Genomic DNA, 25,338 nt, shown 5'->3' on the forward strand with positions numbered 1-25,338 from the left:
TATAAAATGTTTTTTTTATTTGCATGTTTGCCCAATTAATAAATACTTCAAAGTTGTGGACACTTTAATATTTAACCAGTGAAATAGCCTACCATTAATTGGCAGATCAAACTTACTCTAACTGTAAAGAAAACAGATTATAAATACATTAAAAGATTAGGTCTGTACAATCCACAAACTACACACTGTTTATGAAAGTATTGTCACATTATATTTCATTACTCGTTATTACCACAGCTGTCCTACACTACTCACCTAACCATAGTACGGCCCCAAAATATGCAGAGGTCAAAATAACAAAGTAAGATGATTAAATCCCTTTTTCTATTGAACAGATTTATTATAATCTAGTAATTTGCCAAATTGCCATTTGTACCCATTCTGCATCACCTGCATTTTCAAAGCTCTGCTGAAAGAATAGTTTGTGAAGATTCCCTTATGTTTTGTGCAAGAATCTTTAGTGATTCTACAGCAGAACATAGACTCTCAGTCTGATACACAACTGATCTGAATCAAGGCTAATGGCAGTTTGACAAATTTCTTCTGATTCATTACAAGTTAAAACCTAAATTATGATGTATTGAAATAAATCTTTCGTAAACCTGCACAAGAAATATAGGTAAGAAGCACTCACTATGGAACAAAGACAAGTGAGATCATATTGTCGAATACCCATTCAATATGAAATGATATAACCAATGTGCTTTTGGCTGTTAAATTGCTGTATTTATTTTTTATTCTCATATTAGCAGGCCAAATTCTCAGTTTTTAATCAGGATATCTACCATGTTTGGTGTGAGCTCTATGCTCAGTTTAGTAAAAAACATTTTAGTCAAACAATGCTTTCTATGCCGTGTTAACACCTCATTTTGGTTATACCTTGCATACAGATGGAATGATTTTAAGTGAAGTTATATTTTCTTCATATTTAGAGCAGAAATTAATGTTTTGGGGGGGGTTAGTTTGGTTTGGTTTCATACAAATACAGTATTGGTATGCATATTCTAGGGTAGTTCTGGGTATCTGTATTAAGAAGAAAAAGAATATAACTCCTCTTTTAAAATAATGGGCCTAATTAATTCCTGGTGTAATGCTATTGACTAAAGTGGAATTAGGTAGGGTTTTTATTTGGGCCAGTATATTTAGCAGAGAACTTTGAGTGTTAGCTCTAAACCATGAAGACTTGCAAGGGTCTTTTAGTGAGGGGAAGACCCAATGAACTTTTTATAAAATGTTTGTTAACCCTATGTGAAATGAATTGCAAGGAAAAGGAAAAGTACACACACAAACAAATGATGAAAGAAGAAAAAATTAAAACTGAAAACCACCACAAATCTCAGGTATAAAAATTGTATTTATATTACAATGAAAGAATGATATAACACAATACTTTCAGTGTATGCTACACAGTGTAGCATGCACTATGTACGTGTGTACAAATGAATCTTTACAATATAATACATCTTAGAACTATGAAGCGTTCCTTTTCAGATATATATTCCAATGGCTCTGGCACAGAATGCACCCAGTACACCTCTAGAATTTCACCAGAAACATAACCGCCACAGCAAGAGGCTCTTTTTCGGTGCCTACTATGTACTTCACACGTAGTGAAATATCAGCCATTAAGACTTGTTATTGCACAGACCCTTTAAACGACGAACACTGAATGTCACCATATTTTATACCCACATTACCTATGCAAAGTTGAAGGCTGAAGTTCTGAAATTAGACTGTCTTCACTATGATTCACTACCAAGTTTTCTATAGGTGTACTTGGGTCACCAGGAATCTTTGTTGGGATTCATTTCTAGAATTTAGGATAATGACAAGCCCAAATGACCAAATGGTTTCTAATAGTTCCCACTTTATACTTTCCCTTCATTTTAAGCAGTTACATAGTACACATAACTTAGATTTTTGGAGCTATCAATTAGGAATATTGCCTTTCATTCACAAACCACACTAACACACATTCATTGTTGGTGAAATGTCTCATATCTGATAATTTTACCTGTTTTATTTTATAGTGAAAGCATCTCTCCTTTAAAAAAAATAAATCTAAAGTAGCATTATAGTCATTGCATTCAATTTTGGAAAGGGCATTATTGATGGATTGAATGTTTTGCCCCCCCTTTTTTTTTTTAAACACAAGGCGCTGGCCTCTAGCAGTAAATAAATATAATGAAGAAGGATTCTCAGATTTGGTTTTTAAACATTAATAAGGTAATGTCTTCACAAAACAAGTGTATAAAATTAATATCCTTTGTTCAGTGATTGTGCTGGCTGGGTTCATAATTGAGAAACATTTATTTTGTGTATGGAAATGACCTTTGAGGAAGAAAAAACAGTGATAATTAAATAGATTAATAATTGATTTAACATTGATAAAAGGGCCAAATGGTCACCCAACCTACCTGTATACGCTGTTTTATACAACTGTAAATGAACTGGGGACTATTACACAGTTGAGCAAGCTTTGGTGTAGTAGACAAGAGCATACTTGTAGACCAAACTCATGTGCACACAGTCTCTTACCATTTTTTAAAATATTGTGATTACTTTATTATTTTAACTGAAAATACTAGAGCAACATTGGTCTGATAGAACTTGTGGTAAGAAGAAAATAAAAACCATGTAAATATTTATCAAACAAAAAATTCTCCATTTGTCATATGTACTCTCTAGATTGTTACAAACTACCTGCTTGCAAAAAAAATTAAATTGCAGTTGATATGCCTGATCCAATACCCATTCAAGTCATTGAGAGTCTTTTCTTTAACTTAAATGTGAGTTGTACCAGGTCCTAGCAGACAGTATTTCCAAATCTGAAGAGTTTCACAATAAGCAATTAAAATTTAGTATCTTTGTAAATACCAGACATGAACTTTAGCGCTATCATTGATTTTTTTGTTTGTTTGTTTTTTGGCCCATTCCTGCCCATTTTTCACTGTGGCAAAACTCGCAGTGAAGTCAGTAGGAGCTTTGCATAAGGAAATGCAGTATCCAGTTCTTGCACAGATCTTAGTCTTCTAAAAAGGGTAGGGTAGGTTGGTTAGCCATCCATCAATTTGTGGAAACAGCTGGGAAGGGTAGGATGGAGTCAGGGGACATGCATTGTCCCTCTAAATCTCATGGGGAATCTGAAAAAAATTAATGCTACCTTAAGCTGCTTTGATGTTTTCATAGCTCCACACAGGCAGTGGTACAGAAAATACTCACAACATGACCCAAGTAAAGCTGAGGAGGTGATGAACACTAGGCACCAGAACAAGTGTAAATCCTGGCTGGGACATGGCCTCTTGCAGATCCCTTGGGATCTATAGGGTTCTGAAGGCAGAATTTCCTCCTTTTTCCATGGGTAGGAGAGCAGTCAAATCTCCTTATGGAACAACTTCAGAGAAAATTCTGCAAAGAGAACTTTATGGCAATTTCCTCCAGGCCTTGTTCCATGGGAGAGACGCTCCAGCCCCATACTCCTATAGACCTCGCAACTTTTCACATTTAGAAAGTGCAAAAGAAAGAAACTTAAAATATGATATTCTCAATTTTAAAAACATTATAAAACAACATGGCAGGATGATTGGATTAGGTGTAGTTACTCCAAGAAAATGATTAAATATCTCTCTCCCATCCCCTCTCCCTTTTTTGCTGTACTGTTTTGATCACAACACTAATAATTACACACACAAAAATGAGAAACATCCACCTTTAAATTATTTAAAAAACAAAGCAAAACAGGAAACTGTATTCATCCCTAGTTGCCATGCCATAAGGTAATGTCATAATTAATAATGCTGCTAAATAGGGTGAAGAATAATGTTTTGGAACAGAATCACAGGAATCCATCCATCACCGCAGAAATCAAAGGGAGATGGATAGAGCTGTTAGCACTTTGATACTGTTTGGGCTATTGGTCTGATCCTGCACACCCTTACTCATGCAAATAGTACATCAGTTGTGCCATTGACTTCAATGGAGCTACTACTACTGCAGGAATGGGTCCAATGTCTGAAAGTGTCATATTACATCAGACTTTAATTAAGACAAACACTTCATGAAAATGATACCATATTTCTTTGTCTTGATAATGCTTACCATAATAATATGCAAAAGAGTAAAAACAAATAAAACCTTTTTTATTTCCATTCAGATTATTGGAGTAATTTTTATTGAAAATATAAGATCTACAAAGCCATGGATACCCAGCGTGGAAGAACTCATTAAATTAGCACATTCATCTTTAAAAGGAGAACTTCTGATCAACATAAGGTACAACAATGTTGGATTTAAAATCTCTACTCTCCTTCTGTGAGTTTCAAATCTCTTTTTATTAGGAGGTTCTGTGCAAGAGCTGCTTGTCACGAAAGGAAACACTTTACAATTCATGAATGTGTTCATTATATAATAAATGAACAGCAACAATATACTAGCCTTTTTTTTCCCCTGTTAACAGTCGTGTGTTAAAGTAAACACTTAATTTTTCCAGATTTGGAAATTAGTTACATATGCACCAAAGGAGCTAGTAATTTCTGCTGCTTGTCAGCTACACACAGTGAGTATATTGCTGTGTGTTTTCCCCAACAATGAGGATTTTAGTAATATGCAAAGGTGTATAACATAATACCAAAACCTGCATCACAGAAAAGTTAATTGTTGTTTTTTTATTATTCAGCTGCCAGAGTTTATAACCTTAGGCCCCTCCCCAAAGCCAAAGTACAGGTGGCCATAAATTAGGTTATGTAAATTAAAAGTATACATTTTCCTTGTTGGCAAGTTTCAAGCAGTAAGCAAGAGTGCAAACAAGGATTGTAAGCTGCCACAAAATGTATTCATATTTCTACTCTCTTGTAAAAGCCAAAGGGAGGGCACATATGTCTAATGTTGAAAGAACAACTGAATCTTTGTTTTGATCATTATGGTCAGTATGTCATGAGTTTTTTATATTTGAATATTAAAATGGTACCACAGTTAGACATCCTATAGCATTATACAATACATTTATTTCCATAGCCATTTAATATTGGTCTCACAGAGACCCTGGTTCAAAAAGCTAACAAAATGTAGATCTGTGTGCTGAAGAATCAAAGGGAGGGCCTCTATGAAGTATAATGTAATTAATGGTTAACCCTCTCACAAACCTAATTTTATAATTGAACTAAAAAGACACACGGATTGGATGTGAGAAGATTTATAACTCTCAGTGCTTCATTTGTAATAAAATGGACAACTGACCATTCAAACAGAGGGTCTTGAAATAAACAAAGCTTAGTTGCCTTTAAACCATGAAAAAGGAGAGACATACATAAATGGTCACCAAGGCACAATATGACAAGGGTGAAGAGTCCCTGAGACTCTGGTTTGGGTCTGTACCATTCCCCTCCCTATACAAGTAAATGAGAACATTTAGGAAAATATAATACAAAATCTCTTACAGGAAATATAGACTACACTTGCTAAAATCACTTCTCTAGAAGTGTTTATAGCTTTTTTTCATTTTTCTTTTCTTTTTTTTTTCTTTTTTTTAAAAGACCTTCTTTATACAGATAATGCAAAGACTGGTCCATTTTTCTTACCCAGCAAGCCAAGCTCTAATGACTTCACTAAGCCAAAGTTGTATTAAAATACATCTTCATAGTATTGCTACAATTTGGGTAAATATGTTCTGAACAGCTTGATGAGTACTAAATAAACTTTGCTGTTTTACAGCATACACTTTATTTTTTTGCACTTTATTTAAGAATAGAAGATGCAATTATAGCGTGCAAAAGAAGAAAAAATGATTAATTATCCTCTAGCTGAATACTGTAATTATAAGCCATGCCTTCCATAAAAACGTATTGGCAGCTATAAATAGGAAAAAAGAAACATTAGCTAACATTCCTTGTAAGGAGAGGTTTAATTATCAAAATCTGGATAATTTGAGCTCTGCATTCTTTACAAAAAATACCAAAATGTTTCAAAAGACATCTCTTCCATGATAATAGGTTAACACTCCAGTGTTACTTTGTGCTAGCTCTGTTATCATGGTGAGAATGATCTGCTGCTGGTTGGATGCTGAATGCAAAAAGCAAAAGAAAGTTGAGATCATCCCACATGAAGTCATTATTAGAGCTGGCTTTTTTCCTCCCCATTTTGAAGTACAGTAGTGACTTGTTAATATGATCTTTTTTCTAAAGATCATCTGAGATTTGGAGATTTTTTTCTGTCTGCCTCTCTCAAACACAACTAGTAAAAGAATTTATACTCTACAGCCTGCTATAAAGCATTAATAATTTTTCATGAAGGAAAAAGACAAGAAAAAAAGTAGTTGAATTTTTATAGATTTGAATCACTAACGTCATAGATTTCATTTATTCTTCAATATTTGAAAATGGTTTCTGCAAAATCAAAATGATTTTCTTATTAAACTTCCTTATGCCATCATATGCTTCCAACAGGTTGAATTTAATACTTCTTGCATGGAATGATATGATTTTTTAAAATTTGCAGTATGGCTACATCAAGCTAGCTTTAAGTCACAACTGTACCTAACCACAGTTCTCTGCAGCAAAACCATGATTTGCAATATCGAATATTGTGGTTACAGTGCAGGGAACCGTGGGTACAAAACCTCCATTTCAGAGTGCTGTGGTTGGGGTTTCCCGGAAGAGTGGCAGTTGACACCTCTGGAATTTTCTTCTATAAGTGCTTCAGTTAGATGGTCCTGAGCTGAATTGGAAACTCAGGCACTATGAGAGCCTGGCATTAAGTCTGCGGGAATGTGTATAGCCACCATCACTTGAACTGCTTTGCAAACTGTAGTGGTCTTCAACATCACTGGCACTTCCAATACTGTCCATTTCAGCTGGTGTAAATTCCATTCCTTCAATGTCTACTTCTAAATGAAACACAAAAGGCAGATTTTCAGAAATGTAGAGAATACAATCAGTTACTGTGGGCTGATATTGAACATGTTATTAAAAGCCTAATGTGAAAGTCAAACCACACTTAATTTTTCCAAATAATATTTTTAAATTCAGTGCTAGTGAATAGTACCAGACTGACAGCCCTAGGAATTAAATCCTCTACATATTTATCCACATAACAAATACAACATGACATCAGTACTAAAGGCTTTCTCATACTGTCCTGAACCCTGGTATGGGGAGACCATCTCAATATGTGTAAAGATCATCTCTAGGGCGTAAAAAAGAATAGTTTAGCTCCCAGGACAATTTAATACAGCAGTCTCTGCTGACACTACCAACAAAGGTGACAGTTAGTGACAACTATGGTACAGCCATCTATCCACTAAGAATTGGACTGATACCAACAACTCATTTCAAACAAGCCACAGAAAATCCATCATTTGGTAACAAGTTTGAGTAACTAACAACCAACAAGGAAGGGTACCATAGAGTTGAAAGATCCATATTTTATGATTAATACTTTGAATCACACAGCCCAAACTTTTGGTGATTAATATCATCCTGGACAACATTTTCAAGCATTTTCTGGTCTGAATAATGCTTTACACAGAAATAAAACAGTCTATTAATCAATATAATTTAAGGGCAGATATGCCCATTTTACCAATCCTTCACAAAAACAACTCTAACCATGCAATGCTAAATTTTAAAAAACTGTCAAAGATGCATGCAATACAAATGCTGAATGGCAGTACAAAACTTTGAATGTATTATTACAGCTGGTCAAAAAATAGACATTTTTGCCAAAAATTTCAGAAAGGTAAACTGATGAATGAACAAATGAACTACATTTTTTGCCTTCCAGCTTCCTCGGAAAAACTGAAAACATTTTTTCTGATTATTTCTGGTTTAGAAAAGGCTGTTTTTCAATTGAAGTTTTTTTGTTTGAAAAATCTCAGCCAGCTCTGCTTATTATCCAGAGAAGGAAGAACATGGAACAACCAGGAAACAAGTAGTATTAGAGACTTAGCAGCAATCTGAAGAATTGTCCTAACAAAGAGTCAGATTCTAATATTCTTGCTCACAACAAGTAGCACCTAGTTTTACAAACAGTCCCATTCATTTCAATGGGACCACTTTTGGACTCAAGTGTTACTCATTCTGACCAAGGATATCTGCATCTAATTCCAAGAAGTCAATACTAATCCCAGTGAAGTCAATGGCAAAACTACCGCTGACTTAGAAAGATGTAGGATCAAGTACAAGGCACCAGCATGGTACATGCATATGACATAAAGAAAATTGCACTGCAGTTACTTATAAACAAAAACTATTATCAAAGTAATAAATTTAACTTGTGACAGCAAGTAACCAAAACCAGGAAATAGAAAAACTAAATTTGACATGCCACCCTTAACTCACAGCTGGCAAGACTGGGACCTGTCTTCAAAAAGGACATAATTATCTTTTAAGAAAATAAACACTGACTATATCCTTCATTATAACTTCAAGACAAAATAAAAAATTGTAATACAAGAAGTAATAGACAAGATAAATATATACTCGAGGATATTATCCTTGATGGCAGGTGTAAAATTTCCATTAATGTTAGTGGGAACTCATCTCACTAATCAGGAAAGATTAGTCCCCACCATGTATTATTAAAATCATGGCATAGAGGAATTTATGTTGTTATTCACTCAGTAAGATAGTTGCCAATACTCTAACTCTTACATTTCTATATGGTTTACTGCCTTTACAGTCCTGCCTTGTTACAGCGCTGCTCACATCTCCTTGTAGAGACTGCTAAATGAGCTACTAGATCATGTGGTGGATCAACTGGTGAAAATCAGGATAGGTCCATTGACTTCAATAAACTCACAAAGATTTACAGCAGCTGAGGATCTTGCCCTTAGTCTCAAGTACCATGGGAGACAGCATTTGGAAAATGTGATATAGTCAGGGATCATATTAACTACAATACATCTACTCTGTAATACATATTCTAATATGTTACCAATATATATTAGAATAAACATACTTACAACAATCTTATTTTTAATACAAAATTATAATGTGCAATACAGAAGACAACAAAAGTGCTTAATGATAGTCTATCATATTGGAGTAAATTTCATTTTTAATGCTTGCATTGATTACTGATTTATCATAAAAACACTCAGCTAGATTCTGCATTACCCATGTGAAGTAGTAACCTTACTTTTAATTAGTCCCACTGATGACATAAGAATTTACTCAGGGTATGTCTACACTACAGGATTATTCCAATTTTACATAAACCGGTTTTGTAAAACAGATGGTATAAAATCGAGTGCACGCAGCCATACTAAGCACATTAATTTGGCGGTGTGCGTCCATGTACCGAGGCTAGCGTCGATTTCCGGAGTGTTGCACTGTGGATAGTTATCCTGTAGCTATCCCATAGTTCCCGCAGTTTCCCCCGCCAATTGGAATTCTGGGTTGAGATCCCAATGCATGATGGTGCAAAAACAGTGTCGCGGGTGATTCTGGGTAAATGTCGTCACTCAATCCTTCCACCGTGAAAGCAATGGCAGACAATCATTTCGCACCCTTTTTCCCCTGGATTGCCCTTGCAGACGCCATAGCATGGCAACCATGGAGCCTGTTTTGCCTTTTGTCACTGTCACCATATGTGTACTGGATGCTGCTGACAGAGGCGGTACTTCAGTGCTACACAGCAGCATTCATTTGCCTTTCCAAGCTAGCAGAGATGGTTACCATCCCTATTGCACCGTCTGCCATTGTAAACTGGCAACGAGATGATGGTTATCAGTCATTTTGCACCGTTCGCAATTGGAAATTGGCGATGACGGTTATCCATCCTTTTGTACCGTCTGCTGCTGTCATGGGTGCTCCCGGCTGGCCTCGCTGCGGTCTGCTGGGGGCGCATGGACAAAAATGGGAATGACTCCCTTGGTCATTCCCTTCTTTATGTTTTGTCTAAAAATAGCGTCAGTCCTGCCTAGAATATGGGGCAAGTGTACTAGAGAACCAGAGAGCACAGTCGCTCCGTGTCAGAGCCCCAGAGATTCTGCAGAAATGATGAGCTGCATGCCATTCTAGAGGGTGCCCCTGCAACACCACCCATTGCTTCCCTCCTCCCCCAACCCTTCTGGGCTACCGTGACAGTGTTCCCCCATTTGTGTGATGAAGTAATAAAGAATGCAGGAATAAGAAACACTGACTTTTTAGCGAGATAAAATGGTGGGGAGGCAGCCTCCAGCTGCTATGATAGTCCAGGCAGGACATTAAAGGGTGTGGGGGTGGGGAGGAGCGCAGCCTCCCGCTGCTATGATAGTCCAGGGAGTACAGAATCTTTTCTTTAGACATGAAAGGGGGGTGGCTGATGGAGCTCAGCCTCCAGCTATGATGAGGACGGTTACCAAGCCTTTTGTACCATCTGCCAGGAAAGACCAGGAGTCATTCCCATTTTTACCCAGGCACCCCCAGCCAACCTCACCGAGGCCAGCCAGGAGCACTCACGATGATGAGGACGGTTTTCCACCATTTTGCACCATCTGCCATCAGGAAAGGAAGGGGAGGGGATGCTGCTGTTCAGCGCCACAGCACTGCATCTACCAGCAGCATGCAGTAGACATACGGTGACATTGAAAAAAGGCGAGAAACGATTTTTTTTCCTTTTTCTTTCATGGAGGGGGAGGGGGGTAAATTGATGAGATATACCCTGAACCACCCTGGACAATGTTTTTGACCCTTCAGGCATTGGGAGCTCAGCCAAGAATGCAAATGCTTTTCGGAGACCGCGGGGACTGTGGGATAGCTGGAGACCTCAGTCTCCCCTCACTCCCTCATGAGCATCCATTTGATTCTTTGGCTTTCCGTTCCGCTTGTCATGCAGCACTGTGCTGAGTCCCTGCTGTGGCCTCTGTCTATCATAGCCTGGAGATTTTTTCAAATGCTTTGTCATTTCGTCTTCTGTAACAGAGCTCTGATAGAACAGATTTGTCTCCCCATACAGCAATCAGATCCAGTATCTCCCGTACGGTCCATGCTGGAGCTCTTTTTGGATTTGGGACTGCATTGCCACCCGTGCTGATCACAGCTCCACGCTGGACAAATAGGAAATGAAATTCAAAAGTTCGTGAGGCTTTTCCTGTCAACCTGGCCAGTGCATCTGAGTTCAGATTGCTTTCCAGAGCAGTCAGAATGGTGCACTGTGGGATACCGCCCAGAGGCCAATACCATCGAATTGCGGCCACACTAACCCTAATCCGACATGGCAATACCGATTTCAGCGCTACTCCCCTCATCAGAGAGGAGTACAGAAATCGGTTTAAAGAGCCCTTTATATCGATATAAAGGGTTTCGTTGTGTGGACGGGTGCAGAGTTAATTCAGTTTAACGCTCCTAAATTCGGTTTAAACAAGTAGTGTAGACCAGGCCTCAGAATAGAACAGATTCCAATGGGACAGCATGCAGAATAAGATACTACTAAATTGGAGTAAGGTGGAAGAAGCTGGTCCAAAGTTTTAATAAACCAGGAGACCCCTCGTTAGATTACCTTGTTCAGAATCAGTGGATATTGTTGATCCCATACTGTCAGTGCGGATACGTTCCATGCCCTGCACGGATAACTGTTCCAATCTACGTTTGAGGTAGCGGTGCTCCCGCTGTAATTGTTCTTTAATATTTAGAGCTTTTCGGTCCTGTTCTTCCAATTTCTTTGGGGGTGAAAAATGAATAATTAAATCATTAACTCATACCAGTTTTAAAATGTAAGTAACTTGTTTCAAAATATTTCAATCTATGTTTCTCATATATATGTAATATTTAAACAATACAAACATATACAGTGGGCCAAAATCTTTTCTTTAGTTCTGTTGACTTCAGTAGTTTCAACTTTGGAAGCCAGCAGTGAGTTTGGCCCCTAACAGAACACCTATGTTTTGAAAAAATCACTTAGAAATTGCTGAGCAACTGCTAAGACTTTCTCAGACTAAGACCCAATTATTGTTGCATTAGTGCTGGGAAATACTTAAATCACTGTACCAATCATTAAAAAAAGACATGAAAAACAGACCATATTACATTAATACAGAATAAAGTAACAAGCAAGAACCAGTTTTCAGTCAGAATGTAATGTTTCCTTAGGTGTAAAAGGTATTTTAATTATAGATTTTAAGGCCAGAAGGGATCATTCTGATCACTGTCTGACCTCCTGCGTAACACAGGCCAGAGAAGTTTTACTGCTTAAGGTTCCCATTAGTTAGGCAATACTGTGATATCATTACAATAGAAATGGTTCACTAATGGTGAATTTTCTACTTGTACGGTCTATTTGCTTTCCCCCAAATTTCTCCTTGGTAAGTACTGTTCATACATTTCTCATGAAATAGGGGCGTAAAGCCAAATGTCATAAACAAAAAGCAACAAGATAATTATATTGTCTACCCAAAGTTTCCCATATAGTTTTAATAAGAGAAGTTACTGATCAGTTAATACTCAAAGCAAAAACAAAAGAAAAACACCCCCAACATTTGTGCCGTGTTGCTTCTATAGATGGCTACATTATTAATATCAATTATTTTCTCAGATTTTGACTGAGCCTTTTTGCCAAGTCACCTAAGATCATTTATGGAGGAAAAAATGGAAGTTGATACTACACTAAGTTGGAAGTAAATATAAAGAACTCTGAGATCATATGCAAAAAAATCAACAAATCAAGACCTTGTACATGTAATATATTTTCCTCAGAGACCAACTCCATTAACAATCAAAAATACATTATTCTTTTTGCTAGTTGGTCCAGAATGATGCAGGAATTAGCAGTAAGGGAATCTATAGCAAACTCCCACTTTAGCTGCCTTCACATGATTACCAAGATTCAAGAGACTTATTAGGAAGGACCATGGCTGCTGGAATGACTCTTCGCTCACTATATGAATTTGTTTATGCCTGATTTTCTAGACCAGAGTGCTTCGTGAAAGCGTGGAGCAAACAGCAGGTTGCCGTCCTGAATGATTCCAAAGATCCTGCTGTTTCAGAGTAGCCACCATAAAATAAGACGTATTGACCTTTTGAAGGAAGGAATAATGTGCACTGTTGATCTTGGGACATTTGTCTCACATTAAGACTTGTCCAAGGCCAGGCACCATTTGTGTATATATATATTATACATAGATAACACACAACATTCCAATTGGAAAAGAGATTAGTCCACCTACTCTTACTGATTTATCAAACTACCTGAGCCCAACTGATCAGATTTCCTTCTTCTCCAACTGCTACTTATCTGACACAAACTTGAGCTCTTAGGAACATTTGACATTAACTCTTGATTCACAGTCAGACTGAAAACTCTATCCAGTAATTCAGTGCAAATATCAGTCTGTTGGGGAAAGGGAAAGGAATGTTCAAAATCAACTGAAGTGACTCTGCCATTTTAGCAATAGTGAAGGAAGACAGGCACTAGTGTGACTGTCATTGCAGCTACAATAGCAGGCCCAGCCAGTCTTCAGAAAAGTGGTTCTCTACACCTGCTGGAGAAAAGTAATCCAATGGCAATTCAAGAGGAATAGATTCTGTTTAATTCTTTAAAAAGAAAAACTATTCACTTTCCAAAAATTGGAGAAAATCGTAATGTTCAGAGTGATCAAGGAACAAAGCAAGCAAAGGGCATTTATTCCTAGCTTTACTGGCATCTGAATGATGTTTCCATGGTTAATCACACAAATTTGTCACTATTCAAAGCAAATCGTAGTTCTGCATTCTATAGTACAAAGGCCCAATACAGGTAATATCATTTGCAGACCAGAACAAAAAGAGCATTCACAGCCTTTCATTTACTTTAATCTAAACTATGAGAGGCCTGATTCTCAGCTGATATAAACTGGTGTAGCTACAATGGAGCTACAATGATTTATACCAGCTGAGGATCTCCCTAATGTATTTATTACTAACAAAGATGGCTTTGCTTAACTTCATCTACAATATTTGACAAGAACTATATGTTCCACTCCTGTTAGCTGCATAATTAATACAATGCTGTATGACAGCAGGCTTCTTCCATCATATTTTAATTTTTTTTTACTATAAAGTATTATATTCCCTTTAACACTTTTCTTATTACACAGTGAACTTTGCTGTAACTTTAGAATGAACCAACTGAATGACTATAGTACTGGACACAAAAACAGAAGTTTTTTTAAAGTAATTTTTGTTATACTCAATTAGTACATCAGATAAAAAATATTTTGAAAGCAGGAGCCATCTTTCAGTTTTTTTAATGACTGTCAAGCACTAGAAGATCTAATAGTCAAGGTACAGGGCACATAGTATTACTAATAGCAATAAGCTTTTCCCCATCAGTTTTTCAACCCTGAATAGGGTTGTCTTTTACATTAACAGCAGTGCAGCAGCATACCAGCCTGCCACCAGCCTTTCAAAAAATCAGAGAACAGCCATTATTGACGTGTGCATTATGGTAATAAGGCAGAGTATAAACCAGTAGAGATTGCGCAGAAATCAACATTTGATATGCTTGGGACTGCCCGGTCATTTTTAAAGTGTTGCTTCAGTTGAAACAATACTTGATCCAGAGGTTGAAGCATTTGTAATAGAAAGAGGGCCTGAGACATAAGGCCTTGTATCAAAGGCCTGGTCTGAGGCCTGGGCTAAAGTAGAGGTCAAAGCTTTGCTGCTTTAAATAGGGTTGCCAACTTTAGAATTGCACAAAACCAAACACCCTTGCCCCGCCCCTTTTTTGAAGCCCCACCTCCCACTCCAGCCCCCCTCTATCCATCGCTTGCTCTCCCCCACCTTCACTCAGTTCACTGGGCTGGGACAGGGGGCTGGGTGCGGGAGGGGATGAGTGCTCTGACTAGGGAGTGCAGGCTTTGGGGTGAGGCCAGAAATGAGGGGTTCAGGATGCGGGAAGGGGCTCTGGGCTGGGGGAGGGGGTTGGGGGTGCAAGCTCCAGCTGGGAGTGTTGGCTCTGAGGTGGGGCAAGGGCCGAGGGGTTTGGCATGTGGGAGGAGGCTCAGGGCTGGGGCAGGGGGTTGGGGTGAGGGCTCCAGGAGGGAGTTTGGGTGTGGGAGGAGGCTCAGCGCTGGGGTCAGGGGTTGGGATGCAGGCGGGGATGTGGGCTCTGGGAAGGAGTTAGAGTGTGGGAGGGGGTTCCAGCCTGGGGCAGGAAGTTCATGGTGTGGGCTCTTGCCCGGCGGTGCTTACCTCAGGCAGCTACTGGTTGGCAGCGCAGTGGGGTAAGGCAGTCTCCCTGCCCCCTGGCACTGCATTACTAGAAGCAGCCGGCATGTCCAGCCCCTAGGCGGAGGCGTGGCCCAGTGGCTCTGCACAGTGTGCGCTGCCCACACCTGCAAGCACCACCCCTGCAGCTCCCACTGGCCGCAGTTCCCAGTCAATGGGAGCTGCAGAGCCAGCACTCAAGGCGGGGGCAGCGCACGGAGCCTCCCTGGCCGCCCCTGCACCTAGGGGCCGCAGGGACATGCCAGCCCCTTCTGGGAGCTGCGCAGAGCCAGGGCAGGCAGGAGTCTGCCTTAGCCCTGCTGCGCCACCAACCTGACTTTTCATGGCCCAGTCAGCAGTGCTGGCCGGAGCTACCAGGGTCCCTTTTCAACCGGGCATTCCGGTCAAAAATCAGATGCCTTGCAAACCTAGGTATAAAGCAAAGTTAAATTGTGAGCAAGAGGCAGGCCCTGCTCACAGAATCTGGCAAGAATAGGGCTGATATTGCAGAAGCATATATTCCTAAGTAGTGCTAGGTACAAGAATATATATGCAAACACAGTCCAAAGGGTGGTACCAGAACACCCCAATACTAGTACATTTCCCAAAGATAACAGGAACATGTTGACCCATCTTAAAGATAAGGTCATGATGACAGCATGATGGGTAGAGATATTTTGATTAAACCAATAAGAACAAGGCAGTGGGTGGTACCCAAATATGTCAGAGGGTGACACCTAGATACGCCACAGGAGCAATACATAACTTGTTTGTATTGGTGTATCAAGAGGTTATCTCAGAGGGAGTGTCTTTGGCCAGCCGAGAGAGATAGTGGAAAATCCCACCACTAACTGAGCTGCGTCCATTGTCACGGGCATACATGCTACAAGTACACTCAGTGCAAGTATAAGACACCAATACCGTGCTTCATCAACAATAAACCTGACCAAGTTCCTTCGCTACAAATTGTGGTTATTGGGCAGTTCAATCAAAGTCTGCTATCTCCGCTGTCTGTGCAGAGCTGGGGCACCATGCTGAAAGAACACATGCAGCCAAACATCGGACCACAGTGTTTAATAAAGACCTGGCCGTAGGGAAGATCAGAAATACTACATGTGGATTTATTGTGTTTTTTTTTAAAAAAAGAAGTTCCTTTTCAACCAATACATATTCCTGAAGGCTCTATTTTAAATAAAACAAAGTATGGATCGATATTTTTGTTTTTACCTTGATATGCATCTTGGCTCTTTTCAACAGACTTAGAGTGGTGTGTCTGGTGCTATCTGGCCCAAGAGGCACAAGCTGTTTTAGCTGCTCCAAATATAGCCGGAGTTTAGCCCGTCTGAAATTATTAAAATTGAAGAATGTTGTAGAAAAGTTACTCTGTGATAGCATATCCTGTATACAAACACCATCTGCTTGGCTGGATTTCTGTATAGAAGTTGATTCAACAGCAATGGCTTCCTTTCCTCTCCCTTTGTTAAAGCTTCAGGCCCCAAAACTTCAGGTCACTTGAAATAATGATAGCTGGCACTTCTGTAGTGCTTTTCAGATCTAGATCTCAAAGCAGTTTGCAAGCTTGAGTATGAATCATTATCCCCATTTTAGAACGGGGGAAACAAAAACAGAGATGTGGATTAACTTGGCCAAGACCACAAAGTGAGTCAGTGGCAGAGCCAGGAAGAGAAAACAGGCTCAATCCAACTGCTATTCATGTCAGAGTGAGTTTTTCAATTGACTTAAATGGGAATTGGATTGAGCACTATGTCTCCTGACTCCCATTCCTGTGCCCTATCTACGGGGAAAATATACCACTCCAAAAATATATATATGTTCCATCATACATCAAACATGGTGTTTGCAGTAAAAACAAAAGGGGAAAATTATAACTACGGCATATTCTGTCATGTTTACTACACTATTCCTTCGTAAGTAGCACTTCTAGCTACTACAATTTGCCTCCTACATTAAACACCTAGTCCAGCAGTAAAAAGAAAGATAAACATCTATAAGCTGGTATTCTGTGTGTGTGTGTGTTTATAGCATTCTGTGTTTTCTTTCACCAACTGGCTGGCAGCAGACACACAAAATAGTTTGTGAAATATTTTTACCTTAGAACCCTAAAACAAAGCAAGTGATAAAACAAAACATTCCAAGAGTATATTTTTGCATTTAAAAAAATAAATACTTCCTGCTTTTTTGTACATACAGCTGAACAAGAAGCAATATGAAGTTCCTCTGTGTCTTTCCAATGAAGGGGATCTCTAAGTGATTACTTAAGCAAAGTTTGTAATCTTGTGCCCTTTTCTGTCAGCCTTATCTCAGTAAGCAATTAAAATCAGCATTCTTCATATGCATTAGCATGAATGGGCCTTTTTAACATCAGAAAAGATTAGTCTTAATAGACTGATGATCCTAAACCTGCCTAAGACCTCCAGAAGCAGTAATAATAATAATTAATGAAGAAAATTACAAATATGCCATAAATAATCATTTTCTGCAAACTTTTCATTTCAATTTTGCTACATGCTGCAGTACATCAAACAATTTTAGCATGGTAATTATTGACTTCTGAACAAAAATTGCTGACACTTTGCTTTTCTTATTACTATTTAGAACAACTGTTCAACATCAACATTTAACAGAGTCTAAGACAATTTATTAATGCATAAAAGGCCATGTAATTTGCAGAAGACAGAAGACAAACATGTAGACAATTTTTTTAACTTTTTATGACAGATCAATTATTAAAATACAGATAAATTGCAAAATATGATTTCTATAATACTGCATGTCTGACTACATATATCACACTCATTAGTTAATCTCTATGCAATCAATAAAAAGTAACATGTAACATATCAATAATTAATACAGTAAGTGTGATTTAAATGGCATAATTGTAAGAAGTGCCAATATGAGATAATTTTTCCTCCTTCAGCCAATCAGGAAAGGAGAACACTATTGAAAAATGTGACTTTTTGGAGAAAGATCACCACAAGGCTTCGCGTCTGTGCATGGGGTCTTGTGTTTAAATACAAGGCTTTGCATTCGTAATCTAAACTTTAAAAATGGGAAAAGATCCCATGAACAGGGCCATGTTCAACAACCTGCTCAAGCACATGCCTAACTAAACATGAGCAGCCCATTGCACAGGAATACTTAAGCAGCTTGCAGAGTCAGGGCCCGGATTCTGATCTTTAACCAGATCTGAAAGGTTAAATAACATTATTAGAATCTACAAATGCAGAAACTTTCAACCTGGGAGATTTATTATCTATACATCTGTAACCTCTAAAAGGTGTCTGGGGGTTTTGTTTTGTTTTTTGAATTAACAGTTTGCTTCTTGGATGAAACTACGGGAAACGTTTTCAAAGGGGAAATTTTCTAAATTTGCACACAATCATTTGTGTGTACAAGTAGTAGACTTTAGATGCAGCAGCAGGATTTTTGCACATACATCAGGAGAGTGGAGATTAAGGGAAGAAGCAGCAATGAAGCGGATAAGAATAGAACACGAAGTGGTGCATTAAAAAGTTAAATAAACTGTACTATAGCAATCAATAGATTAAGAACAGCTAAATTATGTAGAAATATACAGGACCGTTAATAAATGGGATTTGTATTGTTAATCCAGAAAAACTCATTAAAAAATGCAACCTTGTTACTAAGCTTACTTGCTCTCTGAGTGCTCAGAAACATGTCAGCTGACTTTAGTGACAAATAAGGTTTTACAACTCTTCAGCCTGGAGAACTTTAAAACAAATAGAAATTAAACACACACAAATTCCAGTGGAAATAGTTTTATCTATTTATTTGTTTGTAAAGCATTTATTCCTCTGTATCATGTGCAACTCAGAGATTGCAGCATTTGTGCATAGTAACCAGAAAGAGAAACTGACAGAAACTAACTAGACTATTTTCACTGATCCACAGTGAGAAAAATACAAAAAGACAAACGACCTTAACAGTGATAAATATGGGAGTACTTGTGGCTCCTTAGAGACTAACAAATGTATTTGAGCATACGCTTTTGTGGGCTACAGCTAGGGTGACCAGATGTCCCAATTTTATAGGGACAGTCCCAATTATTGGGTCTTTTTCTTATATAGGTTCCTATTAACCTCATATCCCCTGTCCCGATTTTTCACACTTGCTGTCTGGTCACCCTAGCTACAGCCCATTTAATCGGCAGCATGCAGTGGAAAATACAGTAGGAAGATATATACACACACACACACATGAAACAGTGGGTGTTACCATACACACTCTAACGAGAGCGATCAGTTAAGGTGACAAGTATCAGAGGGGTAGCCATGTTAGTCTGGATCTGTAAAAGCAGCAAAGAATCCTGTGGCACCTTATAGACTAACAGACGTTTTGGAGCATGAGCTTTTGTGGGTGAATATTCACCCACGAAAGCTCATGCTCCAAAACGTCTGTTAGTCTATAAGGTGCCACAGGATTCTTTGCTGCTTTTACAGTTAAGGTGAGCTATTATCAGCAGGGGGAAAAAAAACTGTTTGTAGTGGTAATCAAAATGGTTCATTTGCAGCAGTTGACAAGAAGTTGTGAGGAACAGTGTGGGGAATTTGTTTTACTTTGTGTAATGACCCATCCACTCCCAGTCTTTATTTAAGCCTAATTGAATGGTGTCCATTTTGCAAATTAATTCTAATTCAGCAGTCTCTTGTTGGAGTCTGTTTTTGAAGTATTTTTTGTTGTAATATTATAATAATTGGAGATAAACCAATCTCCTAGAACTGGAAGGGACCTTGAAAGGTCATCAAGTCCAGCCCCCTGCCTTCTCTAGCAGGACCAATTTTTGCCCCAGATCCCTGTGGCCCCCTCAAGGATTGAGCTCACAACCCTGGGTTTAGCAGGCCAATGCTCAAACCACTGAGCTATCCCTCCCCTCCACTGTGACTTTTAGGTCTGTAATCGAGTGACCAGGGAGATTGAAGTGTTCTCCAACTGGTTTTTGAATGTTATAATTCTTGACGTCTGATTTGTGTCCATTTATTCTTTTACGTAGAGACTGTCTGATTTGGCCAATGTACATGGCAGAGGGGCATTGCTGGCATATGATGGCATATATCGCATAGGTAGATGTGCAGGTGAACGAGCCTCTGATAGCATGGCTGATGTGATTAGGTCCTATGATGGTGTCCCCTGAATAGATAGGTGGACAGAGTTGGCACCGGGCTTCGTTGGAAGGATAGGTTCCTGGGTTAGTGTTTTTGTTATGTGGTTGCTGGTGAGAATTTGCCTCAGGATGGGGGGCTGTCTGTAAGCAAGGACTGACCTGTCTCCCACTCCCTGTGAGAGTGACTACAAGTCGGAAAAGGCCAAGTGTACGTGGCTTTTCAATATCCATGTTATGGACAGCTCTACCTTTCCAATCTACTGATCAAGGATCATCAGTTGAAGAATTGTGTAAATCCATATTAAGGATGGCTTTTCATGTAGTTCAGCCATAAATGTTTCACATACAAATTTGAGTACACACTGTGTGTGCATATGATGAAGGACAAATATACTACCTATTGTCATGTGAACAAGGTTCATGCAAACATCGGATTTAGATAATTGCAATGAAACAGATTGTTCTTACCAAGTGTCAGAACTGAAAAAAACAATTATTAAATTAAATCCCAGGTTTCATAAAAAAAACAACACAAAGAACTCCAAACACTATTCAGCCAGCAATTTGGTTATTTATATGTACTGAGTGACAGCATCACTGGGAAAATTTTCCAATCTTTTAAAAAACTGGCTCAGCTAAATCAACTTCAAAATCAAGTTACAGCAACAGTGTACACCTAGTTTTAAGTAGTTTGTGGTGGCCTGAGCTGTTTTTACTAAACTTCTTTCAAGATCACTTCAACTCTTGAAACTGTTCTGTCAAAATGGGTCAGACCCTTTAGGCTGCGTCTACACCTGGGCTCTAACCAATTTTAAAATTGGTTTAACTGAACAAAGTTTTGTAAGTGTTTAGTAAATTTTCTCAGTGTACATGGGCCCAAAATCTAAAAACCCTGTCTTTTTAGCACATCAAGCAGTAGGATATTAGACTAAGCAGAAAAGTCTTGTGTATATTAGAGAAATCTGTGATTCCAAGAACTTGTTTTACCACTGGAATGCTGGTAAAACTCTTCAAGTTTAAAACTACTGTAGTTCCAACTGTTTCAGTCTGATCCATTTTAGTGCCAGTGTGGATGTGGACTAGCTGAAATGGTTCAACTCATTCTCCACTGTCCCAACATGGGCTTTTTGAAATGTCCCAAAATCTATTGCTTCTGGGAAATCTGGGAACTGCGAGATACCTGCGGGACAGAGGAGGATTCAGAGTGCATTGCAAACAAAATGGTTTAGAAGAGCACTAATGAGGGCAAGAGACACATATTTGCAATGGGTTTTAAATTAAAGATTGGACACAATGAACCTTTTGTGCTTAAGCTACTCCTAACCAACTGGTTCAATTTTCTAGTCCAGACAGAGCCTTAGAATGTACTCGAAGGAGCAAATTCTGCCCTTGTTTGCCTGCAAAGCACCCATATGTTTTGGTACAGAAAAGTTTGCTTTAAAGGTGATGGAGTTATTGCAGACAATGTGGATAAACAAAGAACTCAAAATGTAGCTCTGGGAAACAATATTATACAACTACTGAATTCTGGATACTAGTACTGTATTTGTCAAGCTAACTCCAGTCCCTCCTCTTAGATATTAACCTGTTTTTTCCACACTTAAACCCTACCGCAATCCTATATAATGAAATGAGATTCACTAAGAGGGACTGTGTTACAACAATGTGAACTTGGTCACATCGAAAATATGTATTATGTTCATTCCTTGTTAAAAGTAACTTCATATATTTAAAAAAAAAATACAGGCCTTTAACAATCATTCATGGAATGTTTACCCTGGAATGACTTACGGGCCAATCCTAAAGAGTTAAGCCAGTAGGAGTTTTACATGTTGCAGGATCAGGCCTTTTCTTCATTGAACCACTGTGCCTGCTCCTGCAGTTAACATCTTTTTAATTAATACAGTTATCGTTCTGTATAGCAACTAGTATTTTACACCTGGTCATACTGTATGTATTGTGGTAAGGGTTTTGCTGTAAATTGCTTTACTCTTTGTGCGTGTGTGTGTTTTACTAGCTGCCTAAAGATAGACGTGCTCAAGGGCATTGATGAATGAGGTCCTTAATCCCTATTAAATTCTATAATACTTTTCCTTAAAGGAGAGGTTTCAAATATATCCTATTTATGGCTCTAATGATATTTTTAAAGGCTAATTAAAGTTATTTTGTGTCTATGAAAATATAAAATTATCTTTGTTTAAAATAGTCTGTAAGTAAAGGGAAAGCATCAATCAATGCTAATAAGAAATGTTTCTAGAGAAATCAACTCAGTTGTGGCCTAGACACAATTTAAAAGTAGATTAATTACAATGTAAGACTGTACAAAATGTGCATTTCAAAGCATGACATTCTACTTTTTCCATATTTATCCAGCCATAAAGAGTCCAGGTCCCAGTCAGAAAGAGTCCTTATTTTTATTTTTTGCCCTCCCAATAAATATTTCCAACAAACAAAAATATTTTACAGTGAATCCCAAGTCTAACTCACATTTCACAATATGCTTCAGCTATATAGCAATTTTGCTTTAATGAAGAGAGAAGAAAAACTCTTAGTACTAAGGCACTGTACCATGGCAAGGGACCCAGTGTGCTGCACTTAAACATTCTGATCGCTATGGGATGTGTGAAATAGTTGCTTACAGTCTAGTGCCTTAGAGCGAAAAACTGAACATTCAGTAGTGTTCTCTATAAGAGACCTCCGTGCTTCTATTGTGCAAGCAACAACAACAAAAAGATAGATATAGCACATTTTATGGTAGAGGTACCATTTTTTGCTTACTAAGGCCTCAGTGCTGCAAGTTGTTCTGTGTGCATGGAGTATAAGTCAAAGTCTCTGGAAATCGAAGGGGTCTTTCCACTGACTTCAAAGGGCTTTGGATCAGGCCTTAAATACACACACAAGACCTTCTGCAGCAAGGTCTGTGGAGCGTGTGTTACTCTGGCACAGCACACAGGAAAAACTGTAGCTGCTTAATTTAATTTAAAAAGGTGGACTGTAGTGAATTAGCTCTGAAAGTCAGTCATACAATCTGTGCAGTGGCCCCTGTGTTATTTACATTAATAGTAGTATTAATTTCATTCTCCCCTACATTTTCAGTGTTCTACAGCAGATCTCTACACTGTCCATGCTTCTACATGACTGAAGCTATCTGGAAAGAAGCAGAAGGTTTTTGCAGTTGGAGAAGGATGAGTTAGGGCTTTTGTATTTGGAAAGGTATAGGAGGTGGCTTGGGTTCGAGGCATAAGCACATTGGCTGGATAAATCTTCTGAAACAATCAACAATGAAAGACTTAACAATATTGACATTAAAATTACATCTCTACCCCGATATAATGCGACCCAATATAACATGAATTTGGATATAACGCGGTAAAGCAGCGTTCCAGGGGCTGCGCACGCCGGCGGATCAAAGCAAGTTCGATATAACACAGTAAGATTTTTTGGCTCCTGAGGACAGCGTTATATCGGGGTAGAGGTGCATCTTTTAGCTTCAGTGTATACACCCCACTGAAATGAGTGGTGCTGTTCACATCTATAGAGCTAATGTTTCAGGCTGTCTGCAGACTCAGGAACACAACCCCGCATCAATTCATGCTTGGTTCACATTTTCAAGCTTTTCTTCACACCCGGACAACTAGAAATTTGTTTTTTCTTAAAAACAAAAGCTTTTAGCTTAGAGCACAATTCTGCAGCAAGGGGTGGATTCAGTGGCAAATTCTGCAGCCATAGACTCATGTAAAATAAAAAGTGCTGATAAAACTGCATCACTGAACCAGAACTCTCTCTGGGATTTGGGGGCACCAACAAACCATGGTCAGTAATGGATGGAGAAAGGGAAAAGAAGAAATTTTGGCCACTGACACCAACGCAGACTTCTACTTGTTAAAAAAGGCAATGGACCACAAAGAGCATAGACCAGTTTTTTTATTGTGTTTTTAAAAACACAATCTCATCCAAACACCAATATATCATTAACTGACTGGTAATCAATTCATCTACCTTTAGAAGGATGAAAGTCTAAACACACTATGCCAAGACAATATTATTTTATGAAAGAAACAAAGCTTTTACAACAGCTTTTGTAGTAAGGTACTCTTCTGTTTAATAAAATGACTAAAGCTTGAAATATCCACTTGTTCATCTGGTGAGCAGAAGGCTTTTCCTGGTGAGTGTGTGTGTTTCATTGGAGAGGAGGAGGGGGTCTAAGCCATCAATTGCTGCAGAATTTTAAGTTTTGGGATGTAGTTTCCTTAGTTCTCTATTCCTTGTGATTGCGAAGATAACATTCTAGTATGAACAGAAACAGTATGGAATTGCTGAGTTTTCAGACTGCTCCAATGTTTACCGCTGCACACTACTGGCATTAGTTATGTGAGTTTCACAGTGCTTTTGCTCAAGAAAGCTTTGAGCAAAAGTAGAGATGGGTCACTGGAGCTAACCATGTAGGAGGATGACTCAAAAATGGAAACCGTAGGAAGGGATAGTGTAGAACCTTATCCATTCTCTGAATTCTTACCAGGGACCACACTGGTGAAACCATGTCATTATTAGCTTTAATAGGTTTAGTTTACTAAAAAGTAGGCAACTAGTATTTTTTTCAAGCCCTGAAAAATGACCCTGAATAAACAAGAACAACCATATATACCACCCAGTTGATTGGTTGGTTGTAATGTAATCTCATTCTCCAACTGCCTAATTAAATTACATTATTGTCAAAGTTTGCATACCAGCTATGAAGTAGAACAAGAAGATTGATGACTTGGGAACCTATACCTGTACTACAAAAACCTCTTGCAGATGACAAAGAAAAGACTGGCTACCAGTTACGTTCAGTCTCCTGTGTATTTATCCTTTTAAAGAATGGTGACATCTGGTTTAGATCACTGTATACAAATTTACATTCCATCATATTCAGTGCATACTTCAGTTCTCACAAAATGGGACTACATTAAATAGTACCTATCCTGGGCCCAGGTTCAAAACTTTGACTTGGGCCTTTTTCCTTCTGAAGTTTGAGGCTTGTCCAGGCTATAG

The 25,338-nt window shown here is 38.5% G+C and overlaps 1 protein-coding gene across 4 annotated transcripts in view; it reads right to left on the minus strand.

The window, feature by feature from the left end:
* Positions 1-1,336: 1,336 nt before the first annotated feature.
* Positions 1,337-25,338, minus strand: part of MXD4 (MAX dimerization protein 4) — a 52,619-nt gene continuing 28,617 nt past the window's right edge. For all 4 annotated transcript variants that reach the window (XM_030563208.1, XM_030563210.1, XM_030563209.1 and 1 more), the window contains 3 exons: positions 16,386-16,500; positions 11,476-11,635; positions 1,337-6,880 (listed from right to left, as the gene is read on the minus strand). In XM_030563208.1, coding sequence (XP_030419068.1) covers positions 6,732-6,880; positions 11,476-11,635; positions 16,386-16,500 — 424 coding nt within the window. In that variant the 3' untranslated portion in view covers positions 1,337-6,731. The remainder of the gene's footprint in view (positions 6,881-11,475; positions 11,636-16,385; positions 16,501-25,338) is intronic.

This window comes from Gopherus evgoodei, chromosome 5, assembly GCF_007399415.2.
Source record: "Gopherus evgoodei ecotype Sinaloan lineage chromosome 5, rGopEvg1_v1.p, whole genome shotgun sequence".
NCBI lineage: Eukaryota > Metazoa > Chordata > Testudines > Testudinidae > Gopherus > Gopherus evgoodei.